Here is a 19,975-nt window from a genome sequence, read left to right on the forward strand (position 1 = left end):
ACTCCTGATTCCATAGCAACTCAACAATCATTTCCCTAAAATACAAAACCTTAAAATGAAGTCAAGCTCTAGCTATTTTGTTTTTTATAGATCAATTTCAATAAATTATGCAAACAGCAGTCTCCCACAGCAGGATTGTGGCCTCCCCTGCTGCTTTGCTCAGTTTGCTATTATTGACAGCCTTTACCATTGTCACCCTTCTTAAGCTAGGCATAGCAGGACAGGAAATGCCATTCATTGCATGTGGATGCTACTGTGCACACTGGAGGACAGAGTTTCAGGAATAAAAGCCTAATCAAATTTGCAATTGTTTCAGCATTTTCTTACAGCTAAGCTAAATTTGCAGAGCAGTGCCGTGGAACAACTGCTACAACTGACAAGTTTATTTTTAATTAGTTATTTGATGCTGTAAAAAGGATGATTGACAGCTCTGTTGACAAATTGGGCTCCTGCAGCTGATCTGTTCCAGACTAGCAGAGTAGAGGATGAACTTCGAGAGGAAACGTAACAAAAACAATCACTACAGTCGTTGAGGTTTCCATATCTGTGAACGTTAACCTCAGACCAACACAAAGAAGCTGTTCTGCTGTTGAATACGCTGACATGCGAGATCCTTTTTTTTTCTTTCGTTAAAGCTCCTGTGAGGAACTTTCGGTTTGTGTTGATTTTGGCGCCCCCTGTGGACAAAGCCGTACCTCTTATGTCTTTGCTGATTTTGTCCTGTACATGCTTAAGCGGTGGTTTTTAACAAAACATCTGCTTCTTTAACAGTCATTTGTATCACTAAATGTTTGCCCTGGAAAGTGTAAACAAAGGCAGCGTGCAGTTAATTGCTTCATCTGACACCTCCTCCCCCCCCGCCAGCGGTCTCAGGCATTAAAAATAACTATGTAGAAATAATCAATCTTGTCGCTGATGGTCTGGTTTGCTTCTGTAGGTCATACAGAGTATTCAGAATTAATTCCAGTCTGTTTTATAACCAGTGAAAACTCCTCACAGGAGCTTTAAGTGTGTGTTTTGGTTAGTGTAAGTGGCTACAGCGGCTCCACCTGCCGATCTATACTGGGCAACTCTCGCTCCAAATGACGTCACCATCGCAAGATGGCAGCGCCCGTCCCGGGGGCTAGCCCAGTAACATATGCTATTTAGTATTTAAGATATCGCTCAGCTGACACTTAGGAGGATGCCTTTACTTTTATAGGTTAAACAAAACATTTTATGGCAATCTCTTAAATGGTTTATGAGGCATTCACTAAAAAACAACTTGACTTTATGCTAGTGCTAAAGGAAAAGTGAGAGTGTATGGAGTCACTACGGTTCATTTTTTTGCTACCATGAATGCTTGAAACTAATTTAGCTAAGTTCTGCTTGCTAAAAATGTAATGCAATATCCCTAAAATCGAAGTTTTGGCACATCAGTTCCTAATGTGCCTTGAGTGATGCAAATGTTGTAAGTAGTGTGTGCTCCACCTTTTGCCCTATTTTTTTAGTCCAATGTTTATATGTTGGCCAAACTTCTCACTAGACATGCAGTGTTAGCTATTAGCAGTTCTTTTCTGCACTGCAGCAGTAGATAAAACGAACAGAAACTGCTATTGACAAAACAAAAATGTGCTGAATGTGTGAATGATAAGTTTTGACGCAGTTGTAAGTCTGGAGAGGCACATTGTGTTGATTGGGTTCAAAGGGTTAAGCTATTTCTCCAGCAAACATGTTTTTTCAGCTTCTTAAATCTGAGGCTTTGCTGCCTTTCATTGTTTTTTATTATTCTAAATTAAATATCTTTGGGTTTTGGACAGTTGGTTGGGCACGATAAACTATTTAAAGATGTCACCTTGGGCACTGAGAACGTGCAATTAGTATTTTCTTCTACTCTTGGCTGTTACAGACCAGGCGATTTACTGATTTAATAAAAATAAGAATCAACAGATCGATATGTTCTGAATGTGATTGTAAACTAATATGGTGTTAAAGGTTCTTGGAGGTAAAAAATGCTCGCAGTGTTTGAGGTAAAGTGCAGAGGTGGAGTTTGGTATGGATAAAAAAAAGACCGGTAGGATTCATAATATTAGCTCTTCCTTTACTGTGTGTGTTTAATATAAATAAAAACTATTTAAGCCCTGCCGACTGAGGATCATCCCAACCAATGACATCATTTCTGGCACCATTAGAGATCTGTCTGACTCACCTGCACACTTTGTCCTGCTGATCAAAGGGGGTCCAGGAGCTCCGGTGCCCCCCTCCCCGGGCCGGGTGAGCAGGACACTGATGCGGTACTCTGTGTCTGGCTCCAGATGCCAAACCTTGTATGTGAGTGAGCCCACACCGTGAGTCTCCGTCCACATGGACTGGCTGGCCCGGTACTGGATCTCCCGCCGTATGACCGGTCCGTCCCCGACGATGGAGTTGGTGTTGAGCTGGATGATCAGATAGGTGGGGCCTGCCCGCAGGAGCTGGGGGGGAGCGATCGGTGTTGGGGGCACTGCAATAAAGAATGTTTTGTCATTACACTGTGTGAATATATAATCCCATTAGAATCAAGGCTGCAGTATTGGTTTTGGAAGATATTACTTAGAAACAACAGAGAATAGATATTAAATCTGTCCTACAATGGAGAAAAAACTGTTAATTTAAGCAGAAAAGAGCCGAGTCATTCTAGCAGAGGAGAGGTCAAGGATGGATGTTGTTGCCTTTCTCTCTTTTGTTTTCTAGTTTCAATAACATTATTTTTGCTCTGCGGGAGCATTGAGTCATCGAAAATGTTTTAATCACATCAGAACTACAAAAGAGAGAGAGAGAGAGAGAGAGAGAGACAGAGAGAGAGAGAGAGAGTCAGGGAGACTCTTGAAAGCATTAAATTCTTAATTTTCACTCTAATGATGCTGAATAAGAGCTTATTTGCATGAATAATTGTATAACTAATTCTGTCCTCCCTGCACATAAAAACAGGCGTGATGGATAATGTAACCCTTATCAACCCGGCGAACATCAAATAAATTCACCCCATGATGTTGTCTCTGCGTAAATGTGTGTGCGTGTGGGCAGAGGGGACTGTTAACAACACACAGCGATTACACCTGCCAACACAGTGTTTTATGACATGATTTAGTGGAATATGAAACAACATGTAATAAACATTGTGAATGCTTGTTATTTTAGAGTACGGGCAAGGTAACTACACTCCTTTCCTTTATTGGTTTGATTTTAGGTGTTGTAATGTTTGTTCTTTGTTAAAACAATGTATGTCTGTATGTTCTTTTAATACTGTTTATAATAAACCTTTTACTTCCTTTACTGTTGTGTAAAAGAGGAATTGTGTATTTACATCCTGGGCCCCTTTGTCTTTTATTATTTGATTTTGGGGTCTAAATGACTGATAGGTACAAAATGTTTTGAAATTGCTCCAGTGGAGAGCTTCAGCTGGCAGCTCTCTGCTCTCTGTAAAGTATTCTTTGGGGGCAAATGTACCGGTTCAAATAACGTCCTCTTAAAGTGTTTTTTCTTTCTTCTGTTTCTTCGTAATGGCTTATCTAATAAGGATCTATCAAAATTAAACCTTTTTTTAAGGCAAGATCCTTTTTTTCAACCAGACAGCCGACACATAGCTCTCTTCAAAGCAGTAAATATTCCTAACTGAGCGCGGAAGGTCCTGGTCGACTACAGCCTTGCTTGTTTGTTGGTTTCTGTTTGTGTCACTTTAGTGTTTTAAATAGAAAGTTACTATTCATTAAAATAAGGGATGCACCGATGCATCACCTCGACATCGTTTTTATTATTTAACTTCTTTAAATGTGCAGTAATTTGAACTGTAATATTTATATTTTCTGAAGGATTTTTGTTAGGCTATGTATTTTGTATGTATTTTCAACTGAAAGGAGTTTAAATAAAAAGATGTATTGAGAATTTGAAAGATTGAATTCATGCTTTCTCAAAGATTGTGATGAAGAATAAATTAATAAATGTATTTTTTTATAATTAAAGTTAATTTTGGCCCCTTATCCAGACGAGGGCATTAATAATTACAAAAATTACATTTGTGCTAACAACTGCACCACCGTGCAGCCTGGGTGTGCTGTGTTATAATGTAATGTGTGATTCCACTGATTTGTGTTTTACTTTCAAAATCAAGACGATGAGTATCTGATTCAATGACATCATGTAATATGCAGACACTAGTTACATTAGTTGTTATCTTGCTTACCTCTGACAATGAGTTCTCCAAAGTTGGAGACGGTGGCGCCCCTGGGGGACAGGGTGATGCAGCGGTAGAGGTCCTGCTCCCCACGCTGCGCCTCCACCTGGAAAGTCGCCATCAGCCGTTTGTGACTCAAACGAGACAGCATGGGAGTGTCCAGCACCATGCCGTTCCTCCGCTGACAGGCAGACAAAGAGCACACAGAGAGAAATGAGCCATGAGCACAGCAACCAAAGCACACATGTTTACCTGAAGTCTATTCAAGTGATTAAAAACGGGCGTCAGGCTGAGCAGCAGACAGAAAGACAAAGGAGGGCTGGAATTAGCTTCATGGGATGGCAAGATAATAAATACGTGATAAATGTCATGGCTAACAATGGTGTTTTCACTGAGGCTGGTGACACAAGCCTAACGGGCTGCTGTTTGCAGCACAGAGGCTGGAGCTGACATCTCCTCATCTCTCGCCATGCTAATGTGTGAGCGCTCCAGGCACACGGGCAATTGGCTCCAGCCTTGAAAACAGGAAATCAGGGGCCAACACTCGCAATGAGCTGCTCCAGGTGCGAGCCACAATATATGCAGCACTCGCACAGAATGAGCAGATTATTATGTAAACTGTCCCCTGCTCACGCTTTTACAAGTAAGTGGGTTTGACAGCTGCATGTTTGAATTGGTTTAGGAGGATAGGGCTGTGGGAAAACATGAAATTAGATGTACAGTGGCTGGAAAGGACTGCCTGGAGCTACAGATTTTTACGTCATTTTAACTTTCACTTTGGTTTCAATATAATCTGTTTCTTTTTTCACAAAAGCTCCAAGTGCTTTTTAAATTTGTTTGCTACCTTCTACTTTTGTTTTCGACACTTGTCATGAAGTAACTCTTCAGAATATAGCATGTGCATGATTTTTTTCAAGCATCAGTCACCTTAAAACTGTATCTAATAATAAATGCTTCCATTAGTGAAGTCTGCTTCCAGCTCTGTCTGACAAGCCCTGCATCACATCTCAATTAGGAGCTTGAGTGATAACTAAATCAGGTTTAGACTCCCAACATGTTGATGTTAAAGATGTAAATAGCATCTGAGACCGGCTGTCTGCAAGAGGACAGCAGAGGAGATATGATGCTAAGTGATTAAGAAGCATTATGCTAACAATTTGTTTTGACTTCCTAAATAGAAGAAAGAGCGGAGGAGAGTTGCACCAGACTGGTCCAGAGAGGACCTCCGCAGCACCAGGGAGATCAAAGCGAAAGCAGCAATTAGCAGAGTCGGTGTTGATGATCAAACGAGCCCTGAACAAATGGCGGAACAGAAGGCAGTAATGGTTTGTGATATATCTCTATTTTCTGCTCTTACCAGTTTTTTTTTTGGCTTAATGAGAAAAGAAGGGAGGAGCTGAGGGGAGTGTTGACTTCAACAGGGACGTTCACTGCAGCGTACTGTCAAATTACAAAAGACGATCCTTGTATTGTTAGTTTGTGCCTTCCTGTGCATGTCTGCGTGCGTGTTGCTCCGTAAACAAAGTCGCAAACTCTCACTGATATAAATGTCTCCTTCACATGCCAATGATCTTCAAAGGCTTCAATTCACAGATGAGAGAGAGGGAGGGTGTCAAATAAAAATCGCTGAGGAAACACAAGGGATGGATCTCCAAGTATTGTGAGATCTCATTTGCAAAGCGCCTTCTCCCTGCTGCCATCATTTCAAAAGTACTTAGATGTGCAGGCTTCAAGGCCAGAGGAAGAGTGGAGGCATTCAGGGATGGATTTTTGAAGACTAATATTAGCTTCATATTCAAACTAAGAAATTTGAAACTATTTTCAGTTGATGCATGAGAGAAATGACTTTAGGGGCTTTAGTAAACTAAATGCCAACACAATCAAAAAGCTACAAAAGGCAGAGGCACCAACTTCATAATCTTCCCAAAGCCTCAAATGACTCATTTCCCGCAACGACACAACCATTGAAGACAAACTCAGAGTCCCACACTTACTGTATTTTGAATACTATCAAATTACAGTATAATTACTGGTACACGTGCGGTTCACATTTGGAGAATATTTATTGATGCATTTTCCATATATTGAATCCAAAACGTGGATATGGTGCCTTTAAAATGCATTCTTACTAATGGCCAGCAGGGGGCGACTCCACTGGTATAAACAAGAAGGAGTCCGAATGAATTTAAAGTTATAATCTCGGAGATTTTCATTTAAATAAATGTCTGTTAAGTCACTATCTATCGCCGAATGAGGTAACACAATGGTGATTGAGCCTATGGCCAACTGATGAAAGCCTCTGCATTTGCAGTATATAGCAGAATTATGGACTGGGTGTCTGTGGCGACATGTTTTCCATCAGCCAGCAGTGGTTGGTCTGCCAGAGAGGGTAGGCGGAGCTAAGCAGCCGCTTTTCGCTTGTCTCTTCAAGTGTTGCGAGTAAACAGTAATCTACTATGGCTGAACAAACAAAGAAAAGATGGATGGCTACAGATACAACTTCAACAATAAGTGAAAATCCAAAGAAGAAGAAACAAACTCGACGCTCAGATGAAGCAAACAGTCTAAAGAGGAAAGCGACCGTTGGCGAGGAAAATCAAGAGTTACAGCTGTGACAAAGGGAGGCAGCTGTAGATGTCAGGTTAAATTGGGAAGTGTGCTCCCACATTTACCGTTTATCGCCACTAGGGGGCGAAACTGAAATCTTCGAGATTGTTTAAGTCTACAAGAAAACCTACTTCTTACTTGATTTATTTCCTCAGTGAACATTTTCCTAATAACTTAATGCTCTCAATCACTAGTTTCAAGTCTTCTTCAATACAACATGACATTAATTTAGTTATTTTTCAGTCATTTTTTGACTAAAATAGATAATAAATCAGGGTATGCGGCGTTGCATCCTCTGATTGTCCTAAAAGACACTAAGTACACAATTTTTTTTAGCTGCCAACTTTAGCTGAAACTTTGTTTTCTAACCTCTTAATCCTCACCAGCTGCACTCTCTGTTCCAAATATGAGCACTTGTTGCTCTACAAAAATAAGATGTTGCATAATGTTGCTGTAAATCACAAGCTTCATGGATGTCACAATTTGTCAGCCTTTCCAACCACCAACTTTTCCACCTCCAACTTTTTGTAAATTGAAATTATCCTCTGAAAGGGGGGGCGTCAAGCAAATCAAGATTCTTGAGGGGCACAATTAGAGTGGGGGATGATGGGGGTCCTTCTTTGGGTTGTAATTGACTTGTTTGACTTATCAGTAATATAAACTGATCATATCGTAGACAAAATGCAGTCATATAATTGATAAAAAAAGAAACATCTGAATATGTTAAACCTGGTGAAAACATCCTAACCTGACTGTGTATGGAGCCTCTGCTTCTGAGGGTTAACCTTCTGCGTGTGTCCCTGACCAGAGACAGAACCTGGAGCACACAACAAACACTTATCGGTCAATGAGCCCCTTTTCCTGTTCTGAGGCAGAGGAGCTCACAAGAGCCTGGTCTATGGCTGAACTCACTCAAGTGTCCCGGGCACTACAGACAGATTTTGTTATGTGTAATAGGAAATGTATTGATGTATTTAGTAATGCAGCGACTACTGTGGGAGTTTTGGTTTCAGCCTGTATTAGGATGGTCAAGGGTAACTGGATATGTTCACACTGTTTGTCTGCACCCAGAACATTAAACTGAGCCCTATTTTTTCCCCATTTTGTTGGCTCTAATGACTCATGGATAAAACAAAGCTTTCTTTATGCTCCTTGAAATTGCTACAGCTAGCAGCCCATAGGGGTTGTAAGGGCTGCAACTACATTCACCAAAAGCGCTTTTTGCCTCTGACTGTTTTTGCCGTTGTGTCTGACAACACTGAAAAAGCATCCCTACAGAGATAGACCTTTTTCTTGAGGAGTAAGATGTTTTTTTCAAACCAGATAAAGCTGTTAAATTACTCTCTTCAAAGACACCAAACTCCTTTGACAAAAAACAGTAATTTCACCACACAGACAGCGGTAGAGCAGCAAAGCAAAATAACTGTTTTTGTCGTTGTAGTCTGGTGGCCTTGAAGAGGGCGAAGTAACTGCTGTTTTAGGTTAAAAATAAAAAGGTCTATTTCTGCAGGGAGCCTCTCTGTAATGTTGTCAGACATCATTATAACAATCTGAGCCTGTCAGTGGCAAAAACAAGCACTTTCAGTGGAAGTAAAGGTGTATAGAATAGGTGCAATTTCCTTAGAAGGTAATGCAGCCATTACAACCTGTTCTCTAGCTGCCGGCTGAAAGAATCTACTGCAGTAACTCCACAATGTTCTGTACCTATTAGCCATTTAAACCCAAAACATGTAACGTTTCCCCTCTAGACTCAGTCACAAACTTTATTAATGGAGCTTGGCCAGGAGTGGTGGATGCACATTTACAAACTGAAAAACTCTCGGCTAAATGCTTAACACGTAAATGTCTTTGTCTTTATCCTTTATGTTTCTTCTTCTTCCTACAATCTCAAATCCCTTCCTATCATCCAGGGGCTGTTGGCTGGACTGTTTGAGCAAAGATAATAAATAACAACATGTTCTCACCTCCAGGAGGAAGGGCTCAGTCTCAGAAACTTTGCCCGTGGCGACACACTGGAACGAAGCATTCTGCCCAGCATTCACCTCCACGTCACCCAGCCGAGAGAAATGAGGCACCTTGTCTGTGGAAGGAGGACACACACAAACACACACAAACGCACACTGTGAGGAAAGCAGCACATCTGGAGCCGAGCATCCCTGTCCAAACATATTAAGCACACAGATGTGAACTGTAATTTATTCAGAGCTTGTAAAAAAACAACACATCCAGGTCTGAGCTCATCAATACATACACAGAGTACATTATGAACATATACTGCACAAACGCTCAGTCATTACACATTTAATGGACTCTCTTTATCAATTTTAAATATCAACTAAAGCTGTTTCAGAGCAGACTAAATAACTTATTAAGATGCAGACGTCGAACCATTCTACATTCAGTTTGACAGAAACACAGCTGCCATCGACGACATAAAGACTGTTATTTTGGAGCATAAAATATTCTTCCAACATTTCTCAGACACATTCTGAATCTCTATTTTGAATTACTTTATCAAGTGAATCTCCATTCTGTATTATTCCTTATTACTAATACATTTTATAAAATATGAAATGATCTAAACCTTAAACGCAAAATAGGGCAACATCGTTTTACAAATGACTCTACTGAAGCCGGCTGCATGCGTGCTTAGCAGAAAGCAGAGTGAATCTGAAAAAGTAAAATGTTGTTAAATAAGTAAAGACAACATGTGTTCATGTTTTTGTCTCACAATGTTTCTTCTCAATAGGAACCTTTCATATAAGAGCATGTTGCCTGTGTAAAGCTTATTGTCCTTAATTATTAAATATGATATTACTAGTTGTTACATAAATTGTATGTGCCGACTGATTCTGTGTAACTTCAGTGTTTCCCATTAATTACCTAAACTGTGGCGGCCCTCCATGCTCCTATTTGTCCCGCCACAGTTTCATAATTAACCGAAAAAATATTTTTACACTTCAGTTCTGAAACGCCCACGTGCAACAGTCACAGGGCAGGACGTGCGATTGTGAGGCAAGTAAACTGAAACAAGTAGAGCTGCTACTTTATTGTTACTTGGTGCAAAAGGAGTACTCGCCATTTTCTCGTTTTCCATCACTAATCTACAACAGAAGTCTGTCTGATTGTTGTTTTTCTAGAGGAAAATAGACTTAAAAGTCCCCAAATGATCGTTAATTGTATGGACATGAAAACACACTGCATTCATCTGATATTATTTCCTGATTTAAACAAATATTGCAAAACTAAAAGTTATCGCAATGTCACTTCTTTCCAATATCGTGCAGCCCTGAAAAGTAACGTTAACAACAACATTAAAAACAACGTTACAGTTATCCACTAGTCCACACACAATTAAAACATTATCTATGTAAGATAGCAAACAGATTAGATTACTGCAGAAGTTATCATTGATAATTATTATTAAATTATTCTTTGATTTTGTGTTTCGACCATTTGTGAACTGTGTTAAACTCTGTCTCGTTTGCTAAGTCATCACCATTCATATCTATACAACCAACTTGTTTACAAGAGTACATATTTCTAGCCTCTTAATTTTGGCTTCAGAGTTTTGGACCAGATTGTTCCATTTAACTTTAAATTGTATAAAATCTTCTTCCAGGGGAGAATGCCCCCCGGACCCCCTAGACAGTTCGGTGTCCACCCACCATAGTGTTACAAAATCCTGTGTGAACCACTGAACTTTATGCTTTAATTATAGTCACTAGAATTATAAAGCTGTGTGATCAACACTGACAACACAAAGCTCCTTTGTGAATTTCTTATTTCAAGCATTTTATCCCTTTCATGCCTTCACATATGAAGAACAGATAATGAACAAACTGAATTCACTGTTTTACACCACAGAACAACAATCATGTGTTCCTATAGACGGACAGAACAAAGAGAACTCTTTCATATCTGGGGAACAAACTATGAGTCATATGGACTGATGTATAATTCTGTTCCATCCCCAAAATGGGATTTGAGTTGCAAATAAGTTTGTCAAAGAAGATGACTCACCAGAGATTCATTTATTTCTTCAAAAAAAGCCATTTCGTTTCTTGTGGCAGTATATTTAGAGAGTGTTATTTATTTAAAGAGCAGCTCCAGTCATGTTTTAAGACATTTAAAATGCTCTGCTTGAAATAATGAATTGTGTGTGATATGTTTTTTTATGCAAAATACGTTTAATTACCTTGTAAAAATCCTCCCAAGACATCTCCGTCATTAAAAAATCCCAAATCTGCATAGGCCCCGCCCACTATGCAAATGTACAACTGCCACCTCGACAAAACACGTCTCTGCCATCGTGTACAACAAAATGCTATTTTCCTCTGGGATTGCAGAGTATATTACATTATTTCAAGATGACTGTGTTCACTTTTGGTTCTGAATTTAAGCCTATTCCTACAAACTAAGAGAATATTTTGTAAAATGTCTTATTATTTCCTTGCTTTAGACAAATACACTCGTTTTTTGTCTGGCTGCAACAGTGTGAAGATATTTGTGGGGTCTTTGACATGAGATATTATTACTTACTTAAAAAATATTGGCAAGAGACATTTCTTGTTCTCTTGGCAGACATTTAGCTTTTTTTAAGTAATACTTCCCCAATTAAGTTTTCTTATTTTTTATTTGCAAGCAGACTTAGTAGTAGTGATGACACACCCTGTAGTTAGTCACACCCGTCTCTGCCAATATACATAAACAGCATTACATTTGTTTGCTTAAATGTGTGCAGCACCATATGGCAGCCTACAGTCGTCGTAATACCCCCAAATTATCGCCATCTGATTCAGAGAACCGTACTTTCAGGTTATTTCTTTAAGGTACCTGGTGGAGTTTTTCTGGAAACAAACACATTTCAATTTATATATGGTTTTTTTTCACAGTTTAGTGCTTTGTTTTTTCCCCTGAGGTCGAACAAACAGGCTGAATGCATTTCCTTCCTGGCAGTGTTCTTCTTCCCTACCTTCTGGCGACATAGTGCTATGAAAGCAAAAATGCAATCATGGGTTTAACATTAGGCAAAATCAAAACTGGGTGCACTTAGTGCATCTTTAGTTAGACAGCTCCACAGGGCATTCTTCCCATTGTGTTAAAAACTGTGCTCCAAATAACGTATTTCAAAAATGATGTTATAATGATAAAAATATGAAACAGTGTAAACTATTTTAAACTTTAAAGTTGTTTCTTCTCTGGTCTTTGACTCATTTGCTCTCTTGTCAGTGTCATTGATTGTAATTTCTAGTTTACATCCCCTGCTTCTTTGCTGCCAAATCAAAGTAGCAGGGGATCATTTTCATTGCCATGTTGTCATTTCCAGCTCTGGTCTAATCAATAAGCTAGTAGCAGATGCCATAAAGACTCTACAGTGTGTGTGTTTATCATTAATTTATTAGTCAGCAAGATGATTTGTGTCACTGCAATGCAGACAACAAAAAATTAACCGCTAATGACAGTAAATCTGTGCTTTTCCTGAGACATCTTAAAGTATTGCACCTGTAAATGCTGTTTAAAAGCTACAGAGCATCAGGTATTTTCTGTGCAGCTGAGCACCTATTCTGAAGTGGTACTTCGCACTTTCACTAATGCTGTGCTTGGCTATACATCAAGCTTAAAATGCTGAATCATATCACTTATTATCTTCACAACACTTCTATCCGCCCAACATTTGCATGATATAAAAGTTGGCACATCATCAACAACACTCATGTATCAAAGTGAATAATGAAGAGTGATAATGAATATCATCCCTTAGCTCCGGAAAGGTTTGAAGTGTATGTTGTCATTTTTGGAGCACAGCTAACTAACTTTTTTAATATATCTTAACTTATCTTATATGCCAAAAACTGAAAACAGTCCCTGCTTCTCACCACATTGTTATTTTACTAAATCCTTTCTTTAGCTTTATTGGTTATTTACATAATAACCAGAGGTGGGAAATAACAAAGTACAAATACTTAGTTACTGTACTTAAGTAGATTTTTCAGCTATCTGTACTTTACTGTAATCTGTACGTTCGACTCCTTACATTCTCAAAACAAGCTCGTTACTTTAGTTTTAATGCATGTGAGGTGAATTATGGGTCATTTTTATTTTAGTCTCTGCACGCTGCCTTCCCAACATCAAGACTGATTTCAAAGCTGTAAAAAATTATCCATGTGCTCATTTGGGACCTCAGTTCGGTTCAGTCTTTATTATTCTGTCTGAAATTTGGCTTGCAGCAAAACCAGACCGTGTCCAGTGATAATAAACAAAGAAAGCTATCCTAGCGTGCCGATGACTTTTTTCATTTTGCCCATTTAAAAAGAGGTATTGCGTATTGCTGACGTTCAAAAATTCTGATGTTGTTACAACAACAAAGTCAATGTTCATTATTGGCTGTATATATATATTTTTTATTTTAAGCTAGAATGCTTAAGTTTAATCGTCTTTGAATTATTATTATCATCATTATTATTATTATTATTGTGAGGTTTAGTTAGCTTTGCACAGAAATTGTAAAAACTAAACAAAAAGGGTACAACTGGGATAAGGGTAATTATTCTGTAGTTGATGTAGTTGATTGTAATGCCATTGTCCATTTAACACCATTTTATGCTAACACTAGCAAACACAGCCACTGATGTTTTTCTGATGAATTAACAGGGGCTACTGTATCTTAAAAATCCTTATGATTATAATAGTGATAATCAAAGTTTCCCTCACAATGTTAATGGTTATTTCTACTGGGTAAGCACTTGTTCCCAACTGGCTATGTTTGTTGTAGCTATAAAATTTAGGACGTTAGCTATACAATTAATGTAGCCTTGCTAACAACCAAGACAGTTCTTATTTAATATCAAATAAGATAGCTAGCTTCCCTACATTTCCACCAGCAGTTATTTAGAAGCAGGGCTAGAACTGAGATAACCATTGTTGGTCTGTAGTCAGTGTTTGTAGGTTAAAACAGCATTCTAACACAATTTATTGCTAATGCTAACATACATAGCAATCAATGTTTGCCTAAGAAGAACCAGTTTTTTTACACCTCCTGTTTCTACCAGGTTATTTCCCTTCCTTCCTTTGACTGACTGAGTTTTCTTTAAGTTTTTGTATGTAAAACCAAAGGTGTTAGCTTAGTAATGAACATGATAAAGGAAAGCTAGCTTACTTAGCTTTTCACCATCAGTTCTTTGGAAGCAAGTAATTAATAGGCCCATACCACATTGTATATCAGTGACATTTGTTATAGTTATGTGCTATATTATAAAATACACACATATAGATGAGGCTTAGTGGAGTCACCTGCTACCTGCTTGTTGATACTTGCCATATATTAAGGATAAATGTGTTTTTCTAATGTGACAGGTGGAAAGCTCTGTCCATCTCTCCACTATTTGCTACACATTTCCAATTTCTGTCCAAAATTATTTATTTGCTCTGTGTTTCCAACAACACTCTGGCTTTTCATGGAGAGTTAAAACCTCCTACAATTCACCGGAGAGATTTCTCAGGCAATGAAACAAAATGATAACAATATAATAAGAAAATAATAACCTCCATCATGTTAGAGATGGATCAAAATATTAAAAAAATCCTGCTGTGGTGTAAACAGGATGTGCTCCAGGCAAATTGTTTCTACTGGGCACCAATGTGTTGGACAAAATTAAATTCTCATGCCGAGACCAGCACACATTTATGCTCGGTTTCCACAGTAACCAACAGCAACATCTGGCTGAGGATGGGATGATAGAAATTGCATCTCACATTTTACTTATTGCTCTTTTTTCCTCTTGCCTCTGTGCTTCCTTTCCCATGCCCAATCCACCCAGGAAGAAGAGAAAGAGGGTAACAAATCTTCTCAGGTTATTTTGTCTGCAGGACAGAAGGATAAACTTTCAAGTCATCTTTAAAAGACGTGCCCACAGCAGCAATTATGGGAGAAGCAATTTAAGGATGAGGCAGTTGTATTAATAGTTACTGGGAAAATTTAATTCAAAAACTAAAAGCCCTGTAGTGTTAACGTGTGACCTGTTTAGCCTTAATTAATACTGCTAAACATAAATACAGGCAAGGTAATTTAGAGTCTCAAATGTTCTCTGGCTGAGAGAGATGTTGGTTCTCTAAATTAGTAATGCTGCCTCTTATTACTGATGCGGGAAGGATCTGTTTTGACTGAAACACGTGTTCGGAATAAAGGCGTGGACTCCAGAGGAAAACAACACAAATGTCAAATAAGTGGGAATGCAAACTGAGTAGCAGTTTCCACTGACTTGAGTCTTTCCTAGGGGGGGCATACCCTGATTCCTGCTGCATGTGGGGGATGTATGCCAGCGTACTGATGTTTACTCACAGCTTTGTGTGAACGTGTGTCTTTTCTGGGGTGACTGCTCTTGCAGATACACCAGCTGTAGAAAAGAATAGTGATTGTGCACAAGTACGCACTTTCTATATGAGTAGATGGGTGTGTTTATGCATGGTTCAGTACACAGCAATTGTGCTTTATGAGTCATACACTTATGGTATACATATGCATATAAAGCAGCCCCAGCAGGGACACTATCCTGTAATTTGAGCTTATAAACATAGTCAGGGTCCAAGAGTCACCATCTGCACCAAGGATAAACTCAACCTGAGCCACACACCAAGGGGCCCTGGGGACACATACCAAAAAAGCCTACCCAAACTCACCATGGAAACATATCCTAATCCATTGAAGATAAATTGAGGGAGGGCAAACTTGAGACGAGATTGGGTTAGAAGAAAAGAAAAGTAATAGATGGGCGCTGGTTTTAGAAGAGGTTATTTCAGTTCCTTCTATCTGTTTCCCAGTGAGGATTCAATGATTTATAATATGCGGACTGTCTGATTTTTGAGTAGAGCCAGAAAGGGATATCTGAATTTCATGAGCTCATAAATACCCTACATTATCATTCATTAGCATTTTCCCACATTTATGCAGTTTAAAAAACAATATTAGCGTTTTCACAGAAGGCCAGTCCAGATCCAAGCAGCAAGTTCTGACAGATAAACCAGGTGCCTGAGCAACAGCAATATCAATATCAGTATTGTTGGATTAAGGCTGCAGATAGTTGACATATTACAGTATGTTTAAAGTTACTTTTTTTGCACATTAAGGAAGGAGATTGTGTTATAAATCTACACAACAGATACAACACATTTTAAAATAGTTATTTGGCACTGTTAGCAAACAATCCTATATTTACAGCAAACATGGAAGAAAAAACTTTGAGTCAAAGTTCTGCTATTGTGATGAACGTAAGTCTAATATTAACTAAAAGGTTAGAAAGACCAATTTATTTTACTAGAAAGAAAGCCACCAGACTGTGCTGAATAAAAACAGTATTTTTACCTCAGAGCACACAGGGTTATTTGCTAGTCTACTGCTAGTTTGAACAGGTGGTTTGTGTTATTGTTTGACTTTAGTGTTTGAAATAGTGACATAATATTTGGATAACAAATATTGTCACAAAAAAACTAAACTGATGGGGGCAGTGGTAGACATGCAGCTCCTTTCTTCGCTGAGGTAAAATTACTGATTTTGTCAATGGATTCTGGTGGCTTCGAAGAGAGCAAGGTAATAGCTGTTTCTGGTGGCGAAAAGCATCTTACTTGTTAACATAAAAGGTATTTCACTGTTGGGATCTTCCCTTAATGTTGTCAGACACTTAAAATAACAAAACTAGCTTGCTTGCAATTGCTATAAAAGCCCTTGTAGTGGACATACTTTCAACGGGTGCATATGCCCCCAAGAATTATGTTGTAGCTACAGTATTTCTCTCTTACTCTCCAGCTGCTTGCTGAAATAATCCACTGTGGAAATTCTCAAACTTTTTGCACCTATTAGTCAATTGACCCTTCGCTAAGCCCCTCCTTTGAACGACCAATGTCCAATCCTACGTAAGCAACTGTAACTAGGCGCGGGAGGACCGTCAAGCTTTCAGAACAAGAAGAAATGGTGTGCATATGGAATCTGCAAGTCCCACAGCAGCTATCCTGAAGGTTTAGAGGGGGATGTCATATTTTTCGCTTTTCCAAAGCCAAAAACTTGAGAGGAGAAATGTCGGACTCAGATTAAAAATTGTGGAAGAAAGTCAACTGGTCTTTGCTTGCGACCCTGTCTGGCCTTTGCTACCACCACCGATGATATCAGCAACGCCTTTATTTCACCACTCCTTGGTTTGTGCCGTTGATGTGGCAAACTTGGATATTGTTGGGCTTTCCCGTTGTGCTTTTAGGAGATCCAGTGTTTAGATCAGGCACACGATATGCGAGCAATGTCCTGAAGTTCTTTAAACAAAATGAAAAAGTGGGATAATTTAGTTTTGCTAACAATGGGCTAAAACATATTAGATAATGAAAGTTATAGGGAGTCATAACTAAACATTAGCTTAAAATAAAACAATATATTGACTTACCCTGCTGTGCAAGAACATTGTTGTTCCTGTATATGACTGTCCTTAACATAAATTGTCAAGGCGTGGGATGCCTGACGCTCGCATTGGGACCGATGAGCTTTTGCCTCTTCATTCTCAACACTCCGCTGACAGATTATATCATGGATGTAGCTTTAAAAAGCGTGGTGTCGTCCTTTCTGTCTGCTTCTCTCTGATATTTGGGGACTATTTTTCCAGAAATGTGCCCTTATTTGCCTTTGGAAAATCTCTCACTGTTATAGTTGAAAACGCCAAAATATTTACATGCCGGTGTGAAAGCTTGACAGGCATAGCAACAGTAACCAAGGGTGGCAGGAGTTAGCGAAGTGTCAATTAGATCCCAGAATATGTTTTTTTAAAAACAGGGCCCATAGTTGTAATACCATAATTTACCTAATATACAGATTTGAGAAAATGTGTGCTACAAACCTGTAAAAACATAAGAGTAAAGCTTTTGTTTCATTTCTGCCTCCGCATCAGACAACCAATTAAACCCTTACTGAAACAACTAGAACCCAGCAAACACATGACATCAACTTAAATTTAATAATATAACTTAATTAAAACATTACATTATCCTGAATTTAGCTCAACCTCTTTTCCATCAGTGTAGAACTGTCCATAGAATGTATACATATATAACTATGTAATGTAATACTGCATCATATCACTGTTGGAAAACAATAATCGTAGCTGTCAAATGGATGACAATGATTTAATAAAAAGACAACAGTGACCCAAAGTTCAATTGAATCATATTAGCTTCTGTTTTGGCAGATCTGATCTCCTTGTAGGAGTCAGTATAAATCAGTGCAGCTTTTACAATGATGACTTCTTCCAACCAGACCAATCAGCTCAGATTCAGCTTTTCTCTGAGGCGTCCAATAGAGCTTTTCATCTAAGAATCAGCATGGAAGCAAAAGAAAGGGGTCTTTGGTGATGGGTACAATGCCTACACGGAGGCTGTGTACCAGGACTTTGGGGGGGTAGAATCTTAAACGTAGCAGAACAGGACATAATGTAACATTACCAGCACTCACAAAGCTCCAACCCTCTGATATCCCACTGATGACAAAGAAAAAGAACTCCCAGAGAGGATCAAAGTACAATCACTAGCTGTCCTTTTCCTGCCTGTAACATCACATTAGCCTTAAAAGCACCCGGCTGGGAGCATAGCCATCACAGGAAAAGGTCAGCCTTTCTGCCAAGACAAAAGAGACCTCCCGCTGTGTTATTATGGCCGTGACACTCGCACAGGTACCACGTATATGTGCCTCGGTTCCCCCCGTCAGCAGGATTGCTTCATGGTCTTCAATCACCTTCAAGAAACTGCTGAACCTCCTGGAGTTCAACAGTTTCCGGTTTGTTGTTCAACCGGAAACTTTCCTGGGGCTCGGTAAAGGTCAGCAGGTGAGCCATGAGCAGAGCAGAACAGGTACTTACAGCAGGGGTAATTGAGCAGCACAATGTCGTCCAAGGCGATGTAGCCCTGCCGCTCCTCAGAAATGGTCGCTTCGAAGATGACCTGTGGAGACAATGGATAAATTAAATTACTACACACCATTACATCTTGAGTAGCAAGTTGACTGACAAGGGAGGAAATTAGGGGGATGGAGTCCAAAGGTCTGTCAAGAACTGAGATGCAAACATTTTATATCAACCTGTTGAAAAATAGAAATGAGTCTGCAAGTGCATACTCGTCATTTCTTGCATAGTTTTCAAATGCTTTATATCTGTAGAATCTGTACAGCCTTAGCTAAATAGGTCTTATATGTCATGCTTACTTAAATGCTTTATATCCTTAAAGTGACCATCTCAAAGATTTGCATTAAAATACATGTCTGTTAAGTCACTATCTATCGCCAAATGATGTAACCCAATTACCGTTTATCGCCATAGGTACCACCAAACTGAGATCTTTGAGATTACAATTTTAATATCTGTACAACCTGATCGTTCTGTGAGTTATGTTTTATTTATTATGGTTCTATTTTAGATTGAATTAATCAGGATTATGCAAACAACTATCTCCTGTGGTCAGAGTAGGATGTTAAACCATTTTCACCACGTTACAACACATGTGATGTAATGTAATGTAAACATAAAGCAGTAAGAGGTAAGTCTTTACTTCTTAATGCAAAAAGAATTTACTCTGTAGCTGTTATAGTTATTATTTTAGATTGATTTAAACTGGATTATGTATTTTTTTTTACCTGCTGCGTTGGACCATTCCTGATATTAGAATCAGTTTGTATAACTAAACAAATCTTAGCTCAAAGGTATATTCAGCAAAGACAAAAATATTCAGCTGTACAATCTGGAAAAGTTTTACCTTCATGCAAATGATGCATCGATATCATTCCAAATATTATTCTAAAATGGGGACTGGTTCCACCTCATCAATCTGCTCAGCTTGGGCTGTTACTGTTTAATTATACAGTCTAAACCCATGGTTCTCAACTGGTGGGTCAGGACCCAAAAGTGGGTCGTGGATGTGTGCTTGTTGCAAAAAGTCTATGCTGCGGTTTTATTTTGAAGGACATGGGTTTCCTATGACGTGCGTGCCGTAGTAGAGTAGTTCATGTGTACACTGAACATCTGCTAGAACCAACAAAAATATGAGGACTACTAATATAGTATACTTCAGCGTATGTGGATGACATTGCTAAACATGCCTGGATTTTGCACTCATTTCTAATGATTTATTCTTCATATAAGTCTACGTCTCATT

The 19,975-nt window shown here is 38.9% G+C and overlaps 1 protein-coding gene across 1 annotated transcript in view; it reads right to left on the reverse strand.

Moving 5' to 3' along the window:
- Positions 1–19,975, reverse strand: part of ptprua (protein tyrosine phosphatase receptor type Ua) — a 243,005-nt gene that overhangs the window by 91,986 nt on the left and 131,044 nt on the right. The window contains exons 4-7 of the mRNA XM_069681002.1: positions 18,688–18,769; positions 8,764–8,879; positions 4,202–4,373; positions 2,189–2,482 (exon numbers count right to left, since the gene is read on the reverse strand). Coding sequence (XP_069537103.1) covers positions 2,189–2,482; positions 4,202–4,373; positions 8,764–8,879; positions 18,688–18,769 — 664 coding nt within the window. The remainder of the gene's footprint in view (positions 1–2,188; positions 2,483–4,201; positions 4,374–8,763; positions 8,880–18,687; positions 18,770–19,975) is intronic.

Source organism: Semicossyphus pulcher, unplaced genomic scaffold (genome assembly GCF_022749685.1).
Source record: "Semicossyphus pulcher isolate SPU_LCO1_2020_fin unplaced genomic scaffold, fSemPul1.0.p SCAF_5, whole genome shotgun sequence".
Classification (NCBI taxonomy): Eukaryota; Metazoa; Chordata; class Actinopteri; order Labriformes; family Labridae; genus Semicossyphus; species Semicossyphus pulcher.